This window comes from Bacillus rossius, chromosome 3 (genome assembly GCF_032445375.1).
Source record: "Bacillus rossius redtenbacheri isolate Brsri chromosome 3, Brsri_v3, whole genome shotgun sequence".
In the NCBI taxonomy this organism is placed as follows: Eukaryota; Metazoa; Arthropoda; class Insecta; order Phasmatodea; family Bacillidae; genus Bacillus; species Bacillus rossius.
Genome location: NC_086332.1, coordinates 61,217,212 through 61,242,663, shown reverse-complemented (window position 1 = coordinate 61,242,663; position 25,452 = coordinate 61,217,212). Strand labels below are relative to the sequence as shown.

Below are 25,452 nucleotides of genomic sequence, written 5' to 3'. Positions count from 1 at the left end.
CATTGTTGTAAGCATGTAGACATCACGCCTGTCATGCCACTTTAGTGCTGTCAGTGTGTCTGTGTGTTTGGCTACAGTTTCTCCCTTGGACAGTTTTTTGGACAGATCTGGCATTCCTTTTCTATTTTTACGTACAGTGCCGCATGCATTTGTTTTGTTTGCATGCAAAAAATCAAATAATAGCGGACTTGTGTACCAATTGTCAACAAAGAGAGAGTGGCCTTTATTGAGATATGGCGACATGAGTTCATTTACAATAGCTCCCGATATGCCAAAATTCTGTGGATCAACTACATTTGTTTGAGCTCCACAGTAAATAATGAAATCCAGAATGTAACCAGTCTCAACATCACACAAAACAAAAAATTTTATACCAAAACGATGGCGTTTTGTTTTTATGTATTGCTTGAATGACAAGCGGCCCTTGAACAACACAAGGCTTTCATCAATGCATAAGTTTTGAAACGGTACCTAATTTTCAGCAAAACATTTCTTCATTAGATCAACCACAGGCCTAATTTTTTTTAGTTTGTCATTTTCTGAAGGCTGTTCGTTATCAGAGAAATGAAGCATGCTCAACAATAACAAATATCGCTCTCGTGACATTATTTTTTGTGAAAATATTGGAGCATGCATCAGTGAATCTGTTGACCAATATTCTGCAATTGAAAGATGTTTGTTTCTTACCATCAACATTGTCACAGCAACAAAAACATAGATTTCGTTGTTGCTTGTGTCAAGCCATTTTCTAAGTCGCGAGTGTGGGCAGAGTTCAGTGTATTTTACTGGCTGTAAATAGAACCCGTTTATTTCAGAAACAACTGTATTTACAAAATCGTTAGTGAGAAACAACTCAAAAAATTCAATCTCTGTGGATTCTGAGGTGACACTACCTGTGATGCCAGCAGTACTCATATCGAAATCATTAACTAAATGGTTAGCACCGCCTTGACGCCACACGTAAGAAGTTTTGACTTTTTTTACACATGAATTAACATTTCTACACTTTCGTTATCACTATCGCTTGTTTCACCTTCAAACTCGCTTACTTCACTTTCCAAACTTGAAAGATCCGATCCTAACTCATTGAAGTAATTTATAACTTCATAAGGTTGCAAAATATCCGCACGTCTTTTTGTTGCCATGATGTACTGTTGCCACTACAGTTTATCTGTCACTACTAGTCACAATAATTTTCCCGCTCAGCGGGCGGAATTCCGCCAAAGTTACTTGTAGTGCCCTCTATTGGTAAAAAAGTGAACAGACAAATTCTTTCCAAGAGACACCTACAGATATCACTAGTGTTTACTATTTTACGTTTACCAGACAGCCGCACGAGGAATGATTTTAGCGCGCAGGCTAGCTGCATACATACGGTTGGAAAGAAATGTGGATTTTGAATTATATTTTGAGAAAGTGCTAACTTGCTAACAAAATAATTGTGGAATCGAGAAGTATATGTTTAGCTTTTAACTTTACGAATACGGCTCCTACGATAAAAAAAAAACGAAATCATGTTACATGTTAATCTACAGCTGATGCAGCATCACAATGATCGCGTCCAAGTTATCTCGATCATCGCATTGGTGTGCATGTTAAAGCACATCGAGTTAACTCGATCATAGCAGTTAAAGGGTTAATGCTGGAAATACACAGTAATAGTTGATTGAGAATTTATTCAAACTAAGAAGATTATCCAATTCAACAAACATCTGTTATAGAAGAACTTGTAAAAGTTGTGTTAATGTGTTAGCTGGATCAATCACTTCAAGATGCTACAAACTGTTATAATACCAAGTTATCAGTATCATATAATACTTTATTTTAACTTTTTTTTCAAAAGTAATCAAATCATAGAATGATACAAGGTTTGTGTGCATTAAATTTATACATTTGAACCATTGTACCCAAACTTGGAAATTACAGTTAGCGGAGAGAACTAAAACAGTGAGCAAATCAACCGGAATCTTATGTCCAGTCTGCTTAATAAGAAGATCGTGCAAGACCTACTCCGAAAACAAACTCTATATTTAACTTTAAAATCATATATATTTTCGCAGATGTGTTTACAGAAAAAATATGAACAAACTATTGTAGTTGATTTGAGTAATCCACTGACACTTCAAACAGTTTTATATGACATAGTCTGGCATTCAAAAAGTTTTATATGACTTAGTCTGGCATTCAAACAGGATATTATAGAGATCTTGGAATGCAAACACAATAACATTTTTTTTAAATTTATATTTTTACATGTGGTAATATTTTGGTTGTAGTTAGTTACTTTGGTCGAGGACAATACCCCAGAAACTAATCAGAAAAAATGTATAGTATTAACCTCACTAAATTTGATAGGAATACCACAATAAAAAGATAACTTGCTAAAAATGTGCAAAGAAGGAAAGAAATATCCACATAAAATTATTGTGAGTATACCTCATGCATAATTTTACTATCTACAGCTAAATAATATGAAGTGACATGTACAAATCAACCTGTCCAGAATTCTCCCGAGGGCACTGTGCTTGTGTGCTCGCAGGAATCACTCACGCTGCAGTGTGGGCAGCATGCTGCTCCTACATCGCCCACAACACGCCTCAACAACTGCGCAGCTCTGCTCAGGGCGTGCTGCAGGGCATCCACCACGGGCTGGGCCGAGGATGTGGAGCTGTCTTCGGCGGCATATTTGTCAACTACTTTGGTACACACAATTACTAGGGACAAGATTATACCGTGAACTGCAATTAAACCGAAATAACAACGAAAAGCATGTCAAATCACCACATAACTCCGAAATGCAAGTTTATACACCATATGCATAGCACTGAAATGCAAGTTATATAAAGGAATTAAGTATCATTTAACCAAAATTCAATCAAATCATAAAAAATTTACAATTTTAGGTATTTAATTTTTGGACAAAAAATTGTAGAAAGTGCATGTATCAGAAAAATTAATTTAATTTGTTTTTATTGTTCTGAATATGTTTGTTTTAGACACATTTTTTACAAATATTTTTATCGTAAAAATGCAGCATATACATATTACCATTATTTTGGTGGAGGAAAGTATGAAAAAACAGCTTCTATAAAAATAAAAACAACACCAAAATCTTCTGTTTGAAAATGAAATCGGACTAAAAATAAAACCATAAAATATTGTCTTTACCAATTACTACTAGCAGCAAAGCAAACTAAACTCTTACAACTGGACCCTTGTAGAAAAAATCTGAAGTAACCTTTTTTACATTCGTGAACTTACGTTGTATAATTAGCTACAAAGCGTAAAGGCATTCTTGATTTCCGAAAGGGACTTCCTGTATTTATTTATTTGGGCTTCCACGTATTTTTGACAGTGAGGTCATATAAGAGAGAGCAAAAATTAATGACACTATGTTCATCATATATGGGTGCTGTATATGAAGTCCCAAAACCGTACCAGCAACAAGGATATTTTAAAAAAACTATTCTGGCATTTGCCTGGAGTAATTTCAGAAAACCATGTAAAATTGAAATCAGGACCATCAAACAAGGATTTAAAACCCAGGTTCTCTGGAATTCAAGTTCAGTGCCTTATCAGTAGGCCACCTCACTCCATAATAGTGTTTCCTGTATTTTTTCCCCCCATTACTTCTATATCTTTATTATATGCCCTATATTTATTTTTAGAAGAGACCTTTGTGTGATATTTTAGAGTCAAAGAAATTCTCTTCCACTATGTTCATCATATATGGGTGCTGTATATGAAGTCCCAAAACCGTACCAGCAAGACCAAATTGTAAAAGATTTTTAAAATATAAAACAACACATTAGCCTACTCATAATATATATACTTTTATCGTTGGTGCGAAAGAAGTCCGACTGCCTATTGGCTTCGGGTACAAGTGAAAAACAGAAAGATAGTCAAGCACAGAGTCTGTGTAAAAAGCGGAGGACAACAGAATATAGATTTGGATATTTAACAGCAGAGTGAAGAATGTTGTCAAATAAACATAGTGTTTTTGTTTAAAAATGAGTAATGATACTGAAGTAGTGTACTTAAATAACATATTCAGAATATAATTAAGGAAACATTTTCCTTCCTGGAAGTAGGGCAACCTACAGTTCCTTTGATACCGTGGAATATATGTCCCTTACTTAAAGTATGTATAATTTAATTTGTGACATATTCTAATGCATGTCATTAATTAAAGCTCTGATAGAAAAACACAGAGTATGTAGTACTGGGCATTTATGTGACACAATATCCAATTATTTTCATGAATTCCGTAGGTGGTTAAAATTGAGGGGAGGGAATGGGGCCTACCAGCTACAACTGCTTTGTATTTTGTAGCTTCAAAAAGAAATACCTACTTAACAAGTACATAATAAGGGCACCTTTTCTTCAGAGATCATTAGGGGCAGCTATCTGAACTGAATCATACTATTAGGGCTGATCGGTTGACCGAATTTTCGGTTCGGTTCGGTCATTTTAGTAAAAACCGAAGCCGAACCCAATTCCCAGAAAAAACCGATGATTCGGTTTTTATTAGGGCATTAAAAACTAACTTCAAGTATCTACCAAATAATGTATTTAACATTCATATTGGATAAGAAACGTACCGCTTGCATAATACATCAAAACACATTTAAGACGCATGCTAAGTTTTTCACTATAAAACGTTTAAATCATCTATTCTCTTAATGTTCACCATTTTAACCATGGGATAGTAAAGTCTAAGCGTTTCTTACAGTTCACTATTTCCTATGTTTAACGTCGGAAGTTTCTGTCGGAATACTACTATTTTCTCTTAAATATATGGTTTTTTCTTATTTAAAGGATATATCACTTCCGTTACTAAAATAATATTTATTTAATTCCGGTTCGTAAGCTAAAACGGTAGAAGTTTCGTAGCATTGCTTAGTTCCGTTCGTATTCTGCACAGCGCTCACGACGCATGGCGTCACTCAGTTCTATTTTCACATCACAGAATGCGCTATACGTGCGCTAGGATCGATTAGTTGCCTTCCAAGTTCCGTTCCAAATGGCAGTTGGAGAATGAATGTGCATGTCGTCAGACCCTTTAGATGTAGTTTGTTTACTATTCGCGCGTGATTATTGCGGCTTTGCGTCGTTATAGTCTAGAGTATTTGATTTCTCGTAAAATAAAAATTCTTTTTTGCCACTACGTCTTGGTAATTGGAGGCAACTATGAACAACATCTGTGACGAAGGAATTAAAAATAATACCGCCCGTGTTCCGCAAAGATGATGATGTTACGCACGTGACGGAAAAAAAATCCTAGTAAATACCGCATACTAAATATGAATACTTTACTTGTGTATTTTGAAAATATGGTCATTATGATTCATTCTGCCTTTAATGCACTGGTAGGTTAAGACGTTTTCTTGGTTAAGACGTTTGTTTATGTTGGCTTGTCCATTAACTCCCGGCATAGAGGCTACAGTAGGAAGTTTTTATTTGTATATTGCTTTTAATCACATTATTGCTATTGAATTTTATTCCAGTACATTTCATAAATTCAAATTATGTTTGCCACAAATATCCTCAGTTACGAAAAGTAGTAAAAGAGGTTAAAAGGTCACGAAAAAATAGCAAGTAGGTAATGAGAATTTTTTATTAGCGAATATGGCGCCATGCAGTCATGTCTACCACGTCTGCGCACGTACACACGTACACAGTATTGTACATTGAGTTTTCCAGTAGTGGTCTCATTTCCAAGAGCTTTGCTAGTTTTTTTTTTCATGACGATAATTAATATTCATGGTTTAATAGCCCATACAGCCAGACGTTGTCTGACAATCATGTTTAACGGAACATTTAAAAATAAATAGGGAAACTTTTTTCAAAGGTGGGAATTCTTTTCTTACAGCCATACAGGTTGTATTTGTTTACATTTTGACGCTCGTGAATGTAACTAGTACAAGCTGACAGAAAGTAGTTTCTTTATTATTTATTGTTACAAATTGTAGCAAAACGCAAGGATGGTAAGATAATAGTAACTCTTTTTACAATGACTGAACCAGAAAAAGAAGTTAATATCAATACGCCCGGCTGTTCCACTTGGGGAAATAAAGTGGCAATCTTTCCACTTTTTAAACAGCAAAATAAGATCAGCAAGGTTTCTCCACCTACAAAACCGGACGACAATGAATCGAAGCCTAGAAATGAGCTGCAGAGAAAAGTCAGTGGCTCAAATGTGTGGATGTATTACGAAAAGGTGCTGGATTCAGGTAATAAAATAAGCAGTGCAAAATGTTTAGTGTGTGGCAACACCTATAAAACCAAGTATGGTTCAACTAGTATTTTAATTAAACACCTTGAAAAGCACCCTGACAAACATTTTGAATTCACAAAAAGTCAGGAAGTAAAAGAAGCACAAAAACACAAATGTGAAGAAAGTAGTGCCACTCAAAAAACTCTAGCAGAAGTGATTTCCAAAAAACAAAAAAAAATGGCCTGCAGATAGCACAAAGAGTGAAGCTCTTACCACCAAAATTGGAACATGGATAGCTGTTAACATGCACCCCTTCACAATTGTTGAAGAAGAAGGATTTAGAGAAATAATGGCAGAAGCTCTGCCCAGCTACAATGTTCCATCACGCCACACATTCTACCGGCGTGTGATACCCAACATATATGACACATTGAAGAAAGATGTCAATAATGTTCTACAGAGTAACCTTGGCAAGATAAAATAATTGTCTTTTACTACAGACATATGGACTAGTCGGTCCATGGACAGTTTTATTTCGCTAACATGTCACTTCATGGGGGATGATTTTGAGATTCAACGCTTGTGCTTAGGAATGTCGTGTTTCCATGGACCAAAAGATGGAAAAGCAATATGCGAAAAGCTAAAAGAAATTGTGAACACATGGCACATGGATCTTGAGGACAAAGAAATTCCTGTTTACATAGTTACTGACAATGGGCCAAATGTTGTAAACGCTGTTTCTCGTACTGCATGGATAGGTATTTCTTGTTTTTCCCATACACTGCAATTAGTAATTTCAAGTGCCAGAAAATACACCACAGGTATGGAAGAAATTCTCAAGAAAGCACGTCGTATTGTTGGACATTATTCCCAAAGCAGCCAAGCAAGAAGCAGACTCCAAACAATTCAAAAAGCTTTCAACGAACCCGTACTTGAAGTTGTTCAAGATGTTCCTACTCGTTGGAACTCTGAATATGCTATGCTTGAGCGCCTTTGTAAGCTGAGAAGTTCTATAACTGCTGAACTGGCTTCTGCAGAAACCAACTTAAGGAAACTGCAAGATTCTGATTGGGCTCTTCTGGAAGGTTATGTTGAAGTGCTGGCACCATTTAAAGAAGCAACTCGGGAAATAAGCAAAGAACAGTACCCAACATCATCATGTGTTATCCCCCTGCTAGATGGTGTGAAGGATAAACTGAATATATTTATGGGTCAGGAAAATTCCAAAGGCAAAGTCTTTGCTGCTAATCTGCTAAAAGAACTAGATTCACGTTTTTCAGATGTTAGGAAACAGGAAACGTACCTATACGCCACAGTTCTTGACCCCAGATTTAAAAGTGTTTTATTTACAAACGAAGAGACCAGTGAAGTTACAAGAGGCTTGCAGGATGAGACCAGTGCTCTCCAAAACAATGATTTGGAGTACTCTGTAGACATTTCTTCGGATGAGCAGGAAGGAAATTCTGTCTGGGATAGTTTACGACGTGCTGCTAAGGTAGCTTGTAAAGAAAACCATGAACATGATGAAGTTACAAACTATTTAAGAGAGCCTATTATTAAGAAAGGTAATCCCTGCGCATGGTGGGCAACCAACAAAAAGAAATACCCAGCACTCTCAACTCTTGCAATGCGGTATCTTAGCATCCCTGCGAGCCAGGTTTCTAGTGAACGAATGTTTTCAGCAGCAGGTAATATTGTTACAATGCGTAGGGAGTGTCTTAATCCTGACACCATTGAGAAACTTGTTTTCATTGAACAAAACAAACAGTACCTATCTCATCTCAACAAAAAGTGACAATACTCTATGATACAATACTTGAGTGATTCTCTGGATTTGACTGATATGAAAGTGAATGTGCCTGCTATAAAACTGAATTTGTATTCAGGGTTATGTTCATAAATGCTGTGATTTTTTATTGTTACTTTTACACACAATTAAGTAACATTTGGAAGATACATTGTTTTTATACTTCTCTGTTAAATTTATTTAGGGGTCTGACTGAAATGATAGTGAAGGTGATTCCAAGGTTTTCTCTTTATGAATGTTATAAATTATTTTTTTACATGTGATACTTGTAAGTTTCACTGATTTTATACTTATGTCTTAAATAGATTTAGGTGTTAAACTCAAATGAAAGTGAAGCTGGCAACAAGGTTAATGTAATACTAATTATTAATGTTCTAAACTGTTTTGTTCTGTTCCTTTTTACACATATGGTTGTTTCAGTAGCATATAAACTTATTTATAAATACAAATAGTAGTTGAAAATAACTTTTATATTGCTGAGAAAGTGACTCCCCTAAGAAATTAAACTTTTGCAAGATATTGCAAGTAATCAAATACTATAGTGGAATTTTTTTTGGTATGACAGCTCAAAGAAAAATTTTGAAGTAGTGACCGAACCGAACCGAAAACCGACATTTTTAACAAAAAACCGAGCCGAGCCGAACCGAACTGAAAATGTGGGAACCGATCAGCCCTACATACTATATTTTGGCCAATGTAGAGTTGCACCGTATTCGGCCAGGCTCCAATAACCATAGGCTATCTCATGTCTATTTTTCCTCTTGGGCCAGCAGGAACACAGTGCACCAGGCCATGTGGCTAGTTTCTGCTTAAGCTGCTATAGAACCATGAACCAGTAGCTTCAGTACGAGACAAGTTTGCCTGGAGAGGAGTCATGATTAGAGCCAGAGATAAGAAACCTCAAAAATTGACAAAAAAGATAAATATGCAAACACACAAAAAACAAGCAAAATTCAGCCAACATAAAAAAATTACAAATATAAAGACAGCACAGAACATTTCAAAGGAAGGAATTTATCAAAACATTATTACAACACAGGCATACACAGTGGGCTAACAACAAGATAGTAACTAAAAGAACAGTAAATAAATTCAAAAACTGTCTTGGACAACATACTGACAAACAGATGAACCCTATGATGATAAACAACTGATTTGGACAACACGGCAACCGAAACACCGGAAGCCTCCTGTGTCTGCCTGTGCTGTTGTCGTTGTGGTGTTCAGAATATCTGATTGATCACATCGCTGGGTTTGCCTATGCATCTCTATGTTATTATTGTATTGTCCAAATCATCTGTTTAGTATCAACATTGGGTTCATCTGTTTGTTGCTGTTTTATCCAAGGCTGTTTTTTGTCTTTATTTACTGTTTCTGTTGCTACTGTCTTGCCGTTAGCCCACTGTCTGTCTAGATTTCAGTAATTTTATGACTAATTCCTTCCACTGAATTTTCTGTGCTATGTTTTGAATTTTTTTACATCAGCTGATTTTTGCTTGTGTTCTGTGTGTTTGCATATTCATATTTTTTGTCCATTATTGAGGTTACTTAAGACATACAGTATACCCAGCAATGCCGTGTGTCCCAAAAAATTTCACTTAAATCTTCCACCTTTCCAAGAACAATTCAAAGAAAATATTCTGTATCGTTGTGAAGAATGAGAGCAGCTCACAACTTACAAATGTTTCAAAATATTTTTTTAGGTACCACTGCAACATTCCGTGGCTACGGCTTCACATGCATGGCCGTGCTTGCAGGATTCATCTTCATAAACTTCTACCGGAAAGACACGGGCTTTGTTTCTGAACTGCCGGCAACGGAGGACCCTCACCAGGTACCCTGCGAAATGAACAATGTTAGCATAAGGTGTTGTAGCATACCAGGAAAACTTGCTGTTGTAATTGCTATAGATTCTTTTTTTTAACACATTAATAATTTGTACATCCATTATACTGGAAACACAGTGTGCAAGTAAATATATGTGTTCATGTTAGTATGTATTTGTGATTATGTATGTTTATCTCCGAGTATATTTTATCCAAGTATGTTCATCAAATCATTATTTGTATCTGAATTTTGTCACTTATAAAAATGTTTCATTCGTTGTGACGTAGATTGGGAAAAATAATGTTCGTAGAGTAATTTAAGTATAAAGTGTTCATGAATGGATGTGATACACAATGTTTGCAAGCCCATTTTCTTCACTTGGTTATCCAAGATGCTTAACTGAATGAAAAATTTGGTTGTCTGTAAAGTCGGTTTACGGACAATAGTTTAACGTGACGTCATAACAAAACATTGATGAAATGATTAATCCAGAAAAAAAAGGAAATATCATATTCGGCCTGAGACTGAGCCGTAATAGGTTTTTGCAACCAAAGAAGAAATTATTTTTTTAATTTTTCTATCTTTTGTATGATAAAATCTACCTGTGCATACTTTTATGAATAAAATTGAATCATTTTTATTGAATTATCACTATTTTATATGGATACAAAGGAGTGAAATGAAATGTATAATTTAATTAATAAATTTACTTTTATTTGCATTCATTAATTCAAATATATTTATTACTTTTGAAATGTTGCGTGCGCCGTATTTATTTTTACAAGTACAAAAAAACGTTTTGCAGCTGCCAGGATTCGAACCGACTACTTTTGGTTGGAAGTTAGCGTGCTAACCGGTAGGCCACGAGGCCATACATGGATAATAATAGTTTCAGAGGTTATATAAATGTTTATAAAAATCTTGTTCACGGAAGGGGAATAATATTATTTCGTTTTTATAACACGATTTTATAACAAATACGCATCCCAAATACACCAAACTAATTTATAATGTGTTACAATATTTTTTTAAACATTGTGCAAAAGATCCCGGTTGTAATTTGAATTATTATGTGTAACTGTAAAACACCATTGTTGGTTCAAAACGTATTTGAATATTCAACATTACTTTTAAATAACCGTACTGATTGTGCTGAAAATCGGTGGACGATCATTAAATTACATAATATTAATAATTCAAACGACGAAAATATGATTGAAAAGTCAAATCGATGGTTGTTCCAATCGAGTGGAAGAGAGATGCCACGCATGCGTACAATGAGCATGAAGAGAGATGCCACGCATGCGTTCAATGAACAAACAGGACACATCCGTAGTGGGACATCCATAGTGGAACACTTTTTCGTGCGTGCAGCCGGCGTTCATCGATTAATTAGACGTTGTCACGTCAAAAAAGCAAGTGAACAATAGTGCAAAAGCACAATAATTACTACTAGTATAAAAATGATACCACAGACAATTTGCGAAAAGAGCAAGGGAACCCACACTGCACTGTTGCAACGTCACATTGTGCTAACAAACTCCCCCAAAATGCTCCTTCACTCTTTGTTTCCTACTACTACATAGGGTTGATTGACATTGGAGGTAAGCAGTGCAGAGGAGTGGGAAATACATCTATTATCATCAATCGGCTGCTTGTTTGTGATTGGCCAACTTAAAGTCCATCTCATTCAGAATCGTTTAATCTTACATCCCTTATTCACTGGCACATTTCACTCAATTTCCGCATTGTGCTTATTTACACTAAAGGAAGAAAGTAAATTTTTTTTAACATTGATATTAAATTCATATTTATAACATGTTAGGAAATGGGTGAAGTAGAAAATTAATAACCATCAAAGAGAAGTAATACATATCACAGAAGAACGAAGGGTTAAAAAAACTGCAGTTATGGTGAAAGGTCTTTAATCCGGCATGTTCCGGACCACGGTAATGCCGGACTATAAAAAGTTGTGGGAAAAACGAAATATGAAATGTGAATTCTAACCTGCTAGAAAACAGGAAGCACCACACTGAAAAGAAAACCGACAGTAACGATATAAACTCCGAGCATGCTAAACACACCGGCAGTGCAGTAATGGGGGGGACCTTGCGGCCCAGGTCAACAGCCTGAATCCATCCAAAAAATTTTTTTTAATGATAACTGGATTATAGACCTTTCCCTGTATATGCATCAGATTCTATATCAGTATTTGCAGAGCTTATCAAAAATTATACCAAAGCATAAAGTTATGGGACTTGTCGCAATAGTTCGAAGGTGCCGATATTGGCAATGAAAACTGCTCGAGTTGAGTGGTACGGCTGCACACGAGTGTTCACACGGAACGCCGCCAGGTGGCTGAGGAAACGTCGCACCTGGCTCCCCACGGCGTACCCAGCAACCCCATCCCGCGGGCGCTCTCCAGCACCCGCCTTCACGAGCTGGCCGGCCCCGACCAGGGAGGGTATGGGGCCACCTACCAGACCTCCGGCGGGAACCTCGACATCCCGGGCCAGGCCGGAGGGGGTGAGTCCCACCTCTCAACTCCTACCTGCTGTACACACAGCCTCAGGCAGCAAGTGCTGCTCTCAGGGCTGTGTAAGACTGCTCCCGCAAAGACCTAACAATTTGCTCCTGCACACACTGTTCCTACAAAATTTATCGTGTAAAAATTAACATAGCATCCAAAAGAAAATTAATATATGAAAAATCAATTTTAAAAACAAAGCACATTTTAATTAGTTTATGCTGCACAGGTATATATTTTGAATTATTTATTATTATTTCCTCTTTTATATTTACACTTTTGGAATGCTCTTGTGTGAATTAAAAATGTAACCTAAGCACTTGTATGATTACGAATGTCGTGCTATAAGTATGATATGTAGAGTATATTACCACAGAAGTAAAAGAATAATTATCTAACAATATACGATAGTGGATAGTTCAAATCACTTTCATCAGAAATAAGAAGTGTTTGCTACTGCTCTTAAGTTAAAACTAATTTGCTGTTTTTATTTGTGAATTTTTTAATTATTACTTTGAAAACCTTCCCCCTTTACCATTTTTTTCTTTATTTAAGCACATTCAGAAATCTTACATAGTCTTTAAACTTCACCAGAATATATAAGTTATATCTGGCCTTTGTTTAAACAAAAATGGTCAAAGAATGTTAAACATTTTTCTATAAATTTTTGAATGAAAATTGAGTTACTACATCAATGCAGTATAAGTAAATCTGGCTTGCTTTTGATAAATCACTTATTTTTTACTTCATGGGAAATAGACTAAAACATGTTTCTCTTTCTCTCCCTTATTTCTGGAATCAATAGGTCTTAAGAGCTGAAATTTTGTGAAACGGTTTGTATTATCTAAAGTTTCACAAAGAAAGTATTTTTTTCTTATATTTCAGCTCTTAAATTGTTAACATTGGGTTAAGGCCAAAGCATAGTCATTTTTGATTTTCATCATTTTTAAGTTAACTGACAAGTGGAATCTGGCATAAAAGTGCAGTCTGAGATCATTTTAACAACAAAGACAAATAAGAATATTTCACTCCCTTCATATATAATGAGCAGTGCAAAAGTGTTCTGCTTGACACTGCCGTTGTGAAGCATGAGTACATCAACTAGTTCAATTATTCAAATTGCAATAGTGGATGTAAAAACATCAAAACCACGAATGATGTAAAGGTTTGAATCACATAAAAGTGTACATGTTGTATGCACAGGTGGTGGAGGTAACCCATTCATACAGAATGGCAGCGGTGGGGGAGGGGGCTACAGCTACAGGCATAGCACGCCACCTCAAGAGTTTGACTCTGCCCACTTCCCGCAGGAGGAAATCATAAGGCGTAACTTCCAGGTAACATTTTTTACTTAAACTGCTGATGTATTTTCCAAGGTCTATGTTCCATAATATTAAAGAACGCATAGAATTATCATGGAATTTTTCTCGTATTTCAATGTATTTATGTTTGTTAGGTGAACGAAGAATATACATAATCAGTGCCAAGTTCATGTAAGCGGACCCAGCTGCCTTGTCTAGGTCTAGCATGTGCTCGGGGCTTAGTAATCCCTTTTAAGTGGGTAGTTTCCTAAACTATTTTGCTTCTATAATATTGTTTGTTCATTATTTTAAATAAAATCATAATATAAATATATTTAAACAATTATAAAAGTTTTATCAGTTCAATAAGATTTTTATTTAATGATTTTTAGAAACTTATAAGCTAATTTATATTTAACCCCAGCATGAACTAAAGCAAATAACTATGGGGTATACAGTTTTGTATTAACTGTTTAAGTATAGGCATTTTACTAAGTTCTTAATTTTTGTAAACTATTCATAAATCAAAACCAATTTGGTTTCCCCATAATTGTAGGAACCTGAGATATTCAGTATTTTGAGAATTCTGAAATTTTATTAATTCATGAATGATATACTAAAAGTAAATAGTTTTGATACAAAGGCTGCATGTAAACAGTCAATTCAAAACTGCATAGGTACCACACAATTTCAACCCTAGTCATTGTAGGTTTAAAATATTAAGTCACCTTTAGGGTTCTCAAAATCATTAAATAAACACTTATTTATGTGATAAAAACCTTTTATTATCAATAGTTATACTACAAATTTGTGCTGATATAACTGACTTATTTATAAAAAGAAGCATGAACACCAATTTCCATATTTATAACTTAAAAAATGAAAACTTCTACACAAACTTTCATTCCCTATTTAACCCCCTTTGGGAATGAATTTTAAAAAATCCTTTTTTAGTACTCACCTATGTTATTAAGGAACTCCTCTGCAGAATTTCATGTTTCTAGACCTATTGGTTTAAACTGGGCGTTGTGTGTCAGTCAGTCAGTGTTAAAGTTTTATTAAGTAGGTCATTAAAAAAGCACTAAACCATAGACACAAAATAATTTATGATACTATCCCCTTATAGGCACAAACCCTGAAGCGGGTCACCAACACTGTAATTCTTTCTTCCTATCTACTAATAGTAGAAAGATTAGGCAGTTCCAGATGCAGTTGTTTCTATCTGAGATGCAGCCACAATAAATTGGCCATGACTCGCAATGAAATCCGTGTTGCAGGTGTACAACGAGGTGTTGTCGCAATACGAGAACGAGAAAGCTCAAACCCCTGCCCTGACCCGTCTACACACTCAGCAGCCCGAGCCATTGTCACCACATCACTGTTACGATTGGTGAGCGTCCAGGTAGGCCTAAGAGTAGTCGTGGTCTTGTTTACCATAGCTGGCACGTGGAGCAAAGTGTCGCAGTGGTGAGATACTTGACTCATGTTCAAGACGTCCAACCATCCTGACCTCTGCTTTTTCCGAAGTCACTTAGGAAAATGCTATAGGCCAGGTTAATTCATTCCTTCCCCAATAGCTATAATCTTTTAAGTAGGGATGGGATTTTCGAATCTTGGATTCGTCGAATATACCGAATCCTATGGATTCGAGGATTCGTAGGATCCGAGGAGGGATTCGAGGTAGGATTCGAGGTGGGTTTTTAAGAGTTTTAGGTAGTAATTGAAATTGTAGTGCTCGGCGAAGTTCGAAAATTTAGAACCGAACTGAACCCTTACGTTCGGTTCGGTTCGAAACCTCTTAAAATATATTCGAAAAACCGTACGTTCGTTTAAAAAAAATTACGTTTTTCTAATTTTCTAACCCCCATTTGAAACCATTCACAAAACAGCACAACAAAATTCCATTACTTGTAATATTCCGACTTGTATCGCATAATCGTCGCCTCAACAGTTTCAAGCGCAGACAAAGTAAAAAAAAAATTATTAATCGTCGCATAACTCGCATAGCATTTCTTTCATATAGGCGCGCTTTGTTTTTTGTTTACTTTAGAGATTTTTTTATGCATTTCTCGTACTACGTAATATAAACTATCGTACAAATGCCAAAGATATTGTCTATTATAGTTTTAACTATAGTGCGTGTACGAGAAGTATTGTGAAATCACCAAAGATTGCGTACCCCATACGTTAAACTAAAGCGCATGTACGAGAACTCTCGTATTTCGGCAAAACTAACGTGATCAAGTTAACACAAGACAAATGCGGTAGGAAATGATTACGTAAATTACTGGGATGTATTTATTTTCTTTGCCTTTTTTGGTTATAACAGTCAGGTACTGAAAATAATAATTTAATCTTGTGTATTAAAAGTACTGGCCAGTAAATTTTACAGTACGGTACTAAGTTGACTAGCGTAGTCGCGGCAGCCATCATTATTTCTCGTGTTTTCTTTTTTCCGACGCAAATTTCTATAACCACAATTCTTACGTTACGTTTACAATATTATTGTTCTTGAGGTCATTTGCGATGAGCAGGTTTACGTCGTTTAAGTTTTCCATATAGAGAAAATATAATGTCGACCCATATGACCCAGAACCACCCCAAAAAATGTTTAAAGTTTCTTCTGACGAGCAGCATTCTTCCAAGAAAACAGCAACTGCAGTCAGCGAGTTTTGTAATGTAGCTTAATTCACATTCGACTTTTTTTTAATGTCCTATTAAAAAGTTTTACTTATTAAAAATGTTAGGTTATGTCTACCACAAAAATATGTTATGTGGCCTTATGCTGAATGTTCATCATCTTTATAATAATATATTTTTTTTAAATGAAGGTTAGTGTACACTGAAAAAGGAAGATAGTCTTTTTGAAATTTAGATGGAACTTATTTATGAATTAAAAGAGTGTGTGTGAGTGTGTGTGTGAGTGTGTGTGTGTGTGTATGTATATATATATATATATATATATATATATATATATATATATATATATATATATATATATATATATAGATATATAGAAATTAAATGCAAAATGATTTTCTCTAAACTGTTTTATTTTCTTTATTATTTATTGCATAAACTTTACTTATAAAATGTTTTGCAATGTTTTAATAAAGCTAACCTATATAATGTTTTAAATTTACATATGGCTGGAGAACCTTTCGTTCTCACCATTCAGTGAAAGACCAAAATGCTGGTGGCCGGTTCATTTTAATTCAAAACAATTAATTTCTGTATGAGGTTCAGTTCGGCTCGAAATTTTTTTTCTATGGTTCGATTCGGTTCGGTTCGGTTCGAAACCAGAGAACTGAGGTTCGTCCAGCTCTAGAAAATTGTATACCTAAACTATATTATGAAGGTATCGGAAATAGCACAAACATAAGATAAACTATGCTGCATTTTGTTAATTAGCATAACTACTCAATCATTTCCAACATTCAATAATATAACATTGCAAAAAAAACGTAACTTTTATTAAATGGTGTATGTTATACAAACGTATTTTATTGAAAACATAGGAAGGATTAATTTAACAGAGAATTAGACAGATGCAAACTTACGTGTGTAGTTTTTGAGGTTATTTGTCTCTATTTTATATCAGGTGTATACACTATGCACTTATTTTATAATTTTATAAATACACATGTGATTTTTTTTAATACATAGGCCTATGTAATTTTTTAAAATAAATGTGTGATTTTTTTTAATAACATGTGAAGATTAGTGTGGGACTGGGATTCGAGATTCGATGACAAACACTGAGGATTCGAACAAGGATTCGGATTCGACCAAAATGTGGATTCGTCCCATCCCTACTTTTAAGTATGTTAACATCTCTATCGACCTCACTACAGATATGATGTGAAACCCAAAATATATTTTAAAAAAACACACAGTCAACAGTGTTCAAAATCAATAATATTATTAGGAAATATATTTTTTTTATCAATGTGTTCATGTATTAATATTGTTATGAGCAAGAGTACATGCAAAATTTTATTTTTGAAAAGGGGGTAGGTGGATAGAACTATTTTGCCCACTGTTTGCTTTCTTATTTTTTCTTTGGTTAGTGTGAGAATGATAGATTATTTATACATTTTTTTTAGGATTTAAGGGTGGGGGTTATATCTATCACCCCTCTACCCCCTGTATACACCCCCCTGTTACGAATGGGAAAAAACAGGTTCAAAGGATAGCCCAATTGTTTTAATCAATGTCTATCTATTCACTAATGTATACATGTCTCCATCAAACCCCAATCAGTGAATATTTATCATTTTTACTCCAAATTATAATTTATTTTCTTTTGAAACATCAGCCAAAGAAGATTCACGGATATCAACACAGGAACCAAACTAAGAAAATTGTTGTGAACTATGAAGTCACCTGTATTGAGTTTACCAACCAACCTACTAAGCACAAAGTTTAAACAGCTACTTCCCAGAAACAGTAGTTTAGTCTGCCAGGATACTGAAATAACAAGGTTTTTTATTCTCTGTACAGTAGCACAATGAACCACCAGCTCTCATTTGAACACTGTTTCTTGGATAAGTTTTTAAAGATATGCCTCAGTTCTGAATCTTAACAGCACCCTAAATTTACACTAGCATTAGGCACATAATCCCTGTGCCCTCTCAGAAGTCTTCTTGGGCATACCAAAAAAAAAACAGTATTTACAATGGGAAAAAGTTTTTCTCCCATCACATGTATTGTTTATTTCAACTCGATGTTCAAACACACGCTATGTAAAATCCTCCTTTTCCAGAGAGTGTTTGGCTCCTCTTGATAAGTGTTAAAAACATAAGAGTTTTTTAAATTCAATACTTACTAGGCTGGACACACAACATACTGTATTTTTTTTTCATGGCAATCTTACAGTTTCAAATCATTATCATTCCTCCAAATCACTTCTGTTTCGAGTTGCACAGTGGACAGTGTACGTAAAAAAATACTCTGTCTTGTTAATTTATGGTGGAAATCTATTGGTTAAAATACTGACCTTCATGACTTCCTCCACAGCAGTGTGCAGATTTTCTCTTTACCTTCACTATCAACCTAGTGCACTTCCATTGAGCAGGTGTGTTGCTTGGAGTCTTAAAACCTGATGTGGAGGCATTTCATGCTTTCCTCACTAACCTTTTCCACAAACAGCATATTTCTGCAAGTACCACAGACTTCTACCCTGGGTAGTGAAGAAGGTTAAGATTCCCAAGAACAAGCCTGGAATTGACAGTGACAATATATTTACTAACGTAAAGACATTATGAGCTTAAGATAGTCAGTAATCTAATTCCGTAACATATTCACGAAATCTACTTGCACATCTCAACACTCCCTCAAATACATGGACACTCGGGTACTCGCGGAGACTAAAAACTACAGAACGTTGCTAGCAGGTACTGTGCGATCCAGTCCTAAAACTGGCATGGAAGTATGTTCAGTTCTGGTCTGCAGCTCCTAACTCACCCTGCAGAGTCCTGGGCTAGCGAGAGAGACCCTCCTGCGAGAAAGCCTTGCCCGTTTAGTGAGCCAACAACACTCAACAATTTAAAAGGAAACACTAGTGTGTACGTTTTTAAAGTGTATTTACAATATACTTTAGCATTATCTCACTTTACTCTAATCAACAAAGCAAAGTTCAGTGTAGAATTACAGTGCATTGCAGTGTGCTTGACCTAATATTTATGACATATTTATGAGTGGTAACTAAAGTAAATTACTATTACTAAGATATTTAAGTCTATTTTTTTTTTAACATTTACAAAAGATAATGGACCAAAGTAAGACTAGTTAATTTAGATTCATGATGTTGTTTCTGACTTGCTTAAGCATGGGATAATGTAAGATTTGATGAGGTAAGATGTAAAGAAGCAGAATTAGAAAAAAATCAATTAATGAAACTGGAGTAGGTACTCCAAGGAAATGCCCCACCAAGATATGTAATGCATCCATGACACAACTCCAAGGATTCCCATCTGTAAAATACAGAATCGGCCAAACAAATGCATCTCAAAGGCAAGATGATAGTAAATTACTTGTTAGGCAAATCTTACATGTATATGATAGCAGTTGGCTAAGCTTTAGAGTGTGACCACACTGTTGCAGAAGTGAGGGCTAAATGAGCTCAGTGCGCTCAACAGCCGAGAGTCAGCGCAGCTGGGCTGCGCCCCTATGTACAGGCAATGGTGCGTCTGTGCCGCAAGTACTTCCTGGTACTTCCTGCTGCGGGCCACAGACTATCGTCAGCACATCCAGCCCTGTGGCTGGCAGTACACAGTGTAAACAAACCACATATTGTGATCTGTAACCAACATACTCTAGCTTCAAACCATGTTGCCTAGAACTGCACTGTTTAATGGTTTACCCCAGCATTTCATTTCTTCATAAAACTGCCAGTCTTAGCCATTATAATCAATAACAATGCACTATAGTGTGCTTAAGAGAATGTAAATATTAAGATAATTATCAATAGTATTAACAGTACCTAAACTCAGAGACCAAAATATTTTAGTACATAGATATAATTACTGAGAAACATAAGTTTACTTTAACGCAAAATAAAATTTGAAATTCTTGCAAATGTTAACTTTCTGTTCAATATATATTTAGTCTACACCATAATGTAAATTTCAAACGTTTGAAATTTAGAGTTTTTAAAATACTTATTTAATACAGTGACACCAAATTAATTAAAATATCTGACTAAAATTAATAGGCCTAAAGTTTACCTACTGAAAGATGTGACAATCTAAGTTCAAGACTTGGTACAACACACTATACATGCTGGCTATTCAAACCACCTAAGGTTGGCTCAATTATTTAACATAAAATTTTGATCTGGCACATTTAAATAATCACTACACCTTCATGGATAACTAAGTCAGCAATAAATTAAATCCACTACGGTATACCATCACTTAGCAATAAACTGTGATTCACATGTAAGTGGATAGTCTGAATAACCTCATCTGCATTTTGTTTAGATGCAGTTGATGACTAAAACTGTGATCACTCAATAACTCAGCATTGATGATGATTAGTACTGGATACTAACCAAAAACGGTATATAAAACCTTAAACATTTTCAACAATTAAATGCAATAAAACAGTAGCCAGCTATGACTGAAAAATCAGTTTCCCAAACCTTAATCAGTTTGTTCTTTTACTTACACACTTAATCATGTTGAGGTTATAACATATCTGCTCTCATGTAGGAAAAAATTAATAGTATGTCTTTTATAATTAAAAAAAAGTTATTGGTTAATCATGATAATTCTGTGACCAATACTTTTGGCAGTGTACGTCATGATGTGCAGTTATTTGTTCTAAAGATTACCTTGAGCATTGTGTATGTACATGTTTATTTTTTCCTAAGATCAACTATGTTTTTTTAAAAAAAAGCTCTGGAATAACATTTGGGGAGGGAAACAAAGCAACAATAAAAATGTCATTGAGAACTGAAATGCTGTATATATGTTCCATAATATATAAATGTCTTCAGAATATTTTAAAGCTATCAATTTAATTGCAATAACTCTAGGAAAATGCAACATGCTATCTATAGCAATATATAACCCAGCCAAAAATGTCCATTATAAAAAAATAAGGGAGGGGGGGGGGGGCTGCTTATGAATTGAATATTGAATATCAGAAATTTTGAAGAGATGTACTGGGTGAAAGAAAATTTTGAACAGTAACTGTATAGTGGTGATGAGGATGCCAAAATGATTCAGAAATGCTAAACGAATCTATAATCTGAAATGCATCACTTTCAAATGAGAAGTATGTTCTGTTAGTTGGTCAGCATGAAGCAAGCAGAAATTTTTCCTGAGCCAAATGAGTTTGGTGGAAAAATGTCATCTTCCACCTCACTGCTTCTAATTACTCGGTACACACTCCTGCCTTAAGCATAGTTATCTTGCTGCCAAGATTAATCATTACAGCTAATCTGATAGAGAACTTCCAACTTCCCTTCAATTTGAGTAAAATGCAGGCTGGGAAGGGGGAAAGGAGAAAGAATGGGGTCTGTCACTGAATGTAATATGTGAAAATTAATGTTTTATCCTATGTTATTACCTATTGTTTGTTTTGGCAGTTAAGAGAGATAATTTTCACAGAACAGATTCAAAGCACACTGGTAAAGAATTCCATTTTTCTGTATCTGTTTACAGTTATTTGGTTTCAATACTTTTTTTTTAACCGAGAAAAATGAAAGGATATATGTTAACTTTTTCAAATCAAAATTATAAAACAAAAAAAAAATCTCTAAATGAAGTATAATCGAATTGCAATTACAGTAAACACAATAATACATAACATAATCAATGCTTAGTGTGCTGAGAACTACCTACTAATTTAAATGCAAGAAGTAACAAAACATACGAACACGGAAGGAAACATGACTTTCACTACAAACGAGATTCGAACTCAGATCCTTCACATGAAAGCGTGGTTTCCTAGCACCTTAGCACTAATGACAAATTCTGCAGCAAGTTGGTCACATCAGATGGTGGCAGAATTCCGGACTGAGTAAGGCATGAGTGAGTAATACGGCTACATTTGGCAAAAAAAAAAAAAAAGCTGACTTTGCCACATGGTAAGAAAACGTTCGCACTCACCTTCACAATTGGTCAAATAAAATTTTCTTACCATTTGAGAACACAGTGGTGCCTTTTAGACCATTGGTCTATTACACAGTTTTTACTTGTAGTTTCGGGCAACCAGTTATCGCTATTAGGTTACTATGCCAAAGTATTTTTTTTTATCTTGTACATCCAAAATTATTACCCCAAATATATGTTGTTGTACAGTAATGTTAGCAAAATGAACATTTGTATTTACATTTTCCATTGCACTATTTAAATTTAGTTTTCCTTGATACATTTTTATGCTATTGTAATTTGTGCCTCTAAATGTTAATGTATTTTAATGATCTTCCAAATGTTTTTACGTTTAAATGTATACCAAAACATTTGAAAATAATGTAACAAAATTACTATTGAACTCAAAAATTTTTGAGAATGTTTTTTTTTTACTTCCTCTGTTATTATAGTTAAGAATTTCTGTGTATGTTACACAAAATTTTAACCAACACAAAATTAATTTTAATTAAAATTTGCTGTTATTTAGGTGTGCTTGGGTCCACTGTATTATTGAAAAATAAACTTAAGTATGCACCATGTTTTGTGCAATTGTAAATATTCACAGTTACTTGTTAATTTGTTCTGGTGTTATAGGTGTGTGTGATACAGAGTTAGAATGGAAATATAACAGAATTAACCCCGTGATGGATTTGATGTAAAACTGTTCTGCAAATGGTTAAATAGTGTTATTTATACAGAGTATTTAAATTATTTTGTAATTCTTGACAGTCACACTGAACACAGTAAAATTTAAACATTAACACATTTAGTTATATTTGGATGTTAAAGAAGGATTGAACTTGATGGCTGTCATAGTCTCCTAGGATGGGCAGACATTAGAAAGATCAGCAGACAGTCTGCTCTTTATAAAGTGTTCAAGAACTCATCGAAATGTGACACCAACTTAGTGAAAGTAGATCTTGTCTCATGCTTCATACATGTACGTATGTTGGAAAATAATTTTCTTTTCAACAGAGGAAGAATGTGCAAGTTAAACAAATGTTTAATGTTTTCGGCTACATTGAGATACTTCGGACATCAATTAAATTATGTAATGAAATTTTCAAAGGAAATGATAAAAGTTACACATTTCCCCACATGAGTAGGCTAGTTTGGAGTGAACATAAGCTAGCTAAGTTCAATTGCTGTCAATAGTTAAATGTGAGAATTTTTTGTGTAACTGGTTCACTAAAAAATGCTGTATGAGATTTTTTATGATTGTACATCATACCTCATTCTTGTTCTAACACGAGAAATGGTGAATGTCAATAAGAAATAGCAAAATGTTATGTTCAATATTTGAACATAAAACAAATCTAATATTTCTAAAGCAACCTTAGGTTTAAAGTTTAGTGTTCAAAACATTTTTTTATGATGGCATATTTCATAAAAAATTATTTACCAATAGCAATCAGCGGAATTTGTTTAAATATGTGCACATATATTACCTGTAACAAAAGAATTCTGAATACAAACAGTAATTTTAAACATACACAATGATCTGGCAGGCAGCATTTATAACCCAAATTAGTATGGTCTTGTTTAATGTAAACCTAATGGTGTATGTAAACAAAGGTCTGTTAAATGAAAACTGAAACACATACGTGCACACTGTATGTTAGTCATTCTGCACCAAAATAAATGTATATATATAATGTTTCAAAATTACAGGCACTATTGTTAAAATGATACTATGTATAAAATTAATGTGAAATGTGAAAGATATATAACTTTATAACTGTATCTGATTTTTTTATATTTTTGCATTACTACATCAGTCCCACTATGAAACCAAAAAATTTATACCCTCACAACAAAAATCTACCTAATGATACATTTTTCATTCATAACAACTCAACACTCTTTTTTCTATAACCTAAATATCAAACTGTTTATCATGGTACTGGAAAACAGGTAGTGTCACGTTAGAAATGAGATCTGCAGAAGTATGTTTGTAATGATCACAATGTATCATTAGTCACAGTGCCAATGCATATGGCAAAGTGTAACCATCAATATAAATCCTACCCCAAGTGCATTTCAAGGCCTTAACACACAAAATTTGGTTCAAGAATTGTATCTGCAAGTGCATCTTGCAGCTGCCTGGTACACTGCAAGAACAGTTTAAAAAAATGTGATGGCAGTAATACACAGCACCCTTACGTGATGTAACAATTTATAAGGACTCCATTTTGGGAGCAAACACCGACTTACTGGCTTTTTTGAGCGTATAACTGCCAGAAACGGCAATAACAAGCGGTGACGTAAGTCTCCCGTGGGCTGGTACCATGCAGCAGACGGGACTTTACGTGGACTTCAGGGTGTAGTGTGGATATTTCTACATTCCGGAAATGGTGACAGACTGAAACAATCTTTAAACTTGCTACTCTGGTGATCCAGGAGAGATGTGACTCCTCACCGAGTGGTTGACAACCTGGCCAATGTAAAATACTTCTGATCAATATTGATGTGTAATCCAAGTACACAGGAATGTATTTCAGAAGGTGTGGCCTCATGCAAAATACACATTCAAAAAATATAACAACATAGAGGAACTAATGAGATGAATTTAGGGAGTGAAACTCACAATTCACTAAGTACAACTTTATTTCAGTTACATATACAGAATAAAACAACAATGGTTTAACGTCTTTTTGACACTGAGGTCATTCGATACGGTGCCTACACTGAGCACTCATGCCATCCACTGAATACAAAAAACTCACAGTTTGTTCTTATTGGTAGAGTCCCGTAAAAATGGTTTTATTTTTCCTTAAATTTTGTTTTGAAAAAATCAAATTTCGGTTTTATTTCGCTGTTTTGGTTTTTCATGTTTACTTTAACTTTTGAGAATGGTTTTATGACCTACAAGTTTTGCTTGGCTAAATAATAGTGGCACGGCGTATACTCGTATACTGCACTCTAAAGTCAACACTATTGGCAAATAAAAATTGTAGGCTTGAAACAGCTCGGCACGGCCCGGTGCCGCCTAGCGCGCTGCCTCGGCACGGCCCGGTGTCGCCTAGCGCGCTGCCTCGGCACGGCCCGGTGTCGCCTAGCGCGCTGCCTCGGCACGACCCGGTGTCGCCTAGCGCGCTGCCTCGGCACGGCATGTCTCAACTTAGTATTCT

The 25,452-nt window shown here is 35.0% G+C and overlaps 2 protein-coding genes across 3 annotated transcripts in view; one reads left to right on the top strand and one right to left on the bottom strand.

Moving 5' to 3' along the window:
- Positions 1-24,058, top strand: part of LOC134531300 (major facilitator superfamily domain-containing protein 6) — a 63,930-nt gene extending 39,872 nt beyond the window's left edge. The window contains 6 exon segments of the mRNA XM_063366994.1: positions 2,540-2,701; positions 9,728-9,858; positions 12,206-12,377; positions 13,582-13,715; positions 14,957-15,081; positions 19,785-24,058. Of these exon segments, the coding sequence (XP_063223064.1) occupies positions 2,540-2,701; positions 9,728-9,858; positions 12,206-12,377; positions 13,582-13,715; positions 14,957-15,073 (716 nt within the window). The 3' untranslated portion in view covers positions 15,074-15,081; positions 19,785-24,058.
- LOC134530769 (putative FERM domain-containing protein FRMD8P1) overlaps positions 3,044-25,452 on the bottom strand; it is a 124,142-nt gene continuing 101,733 nt past the window's right edge. Inside the window, exons 15-16 of one of the 2 annotated variants that reach the window (XM_063365938.1) lie at positions 18,679-18,899; positions 3,044-9,863 (exon numbers count right to left, since the gene is read on the bottom strand). The gene's annotated coding sequence lies outside the window, so the exon portion shown is untranslated. Of the gene's footprint in view, positions 9,864-17,673; positions 18,900-25,452 lie in introns of those variants that run through there. The other variant, XM_063365940.1, reaches the window with a different exon arrangement.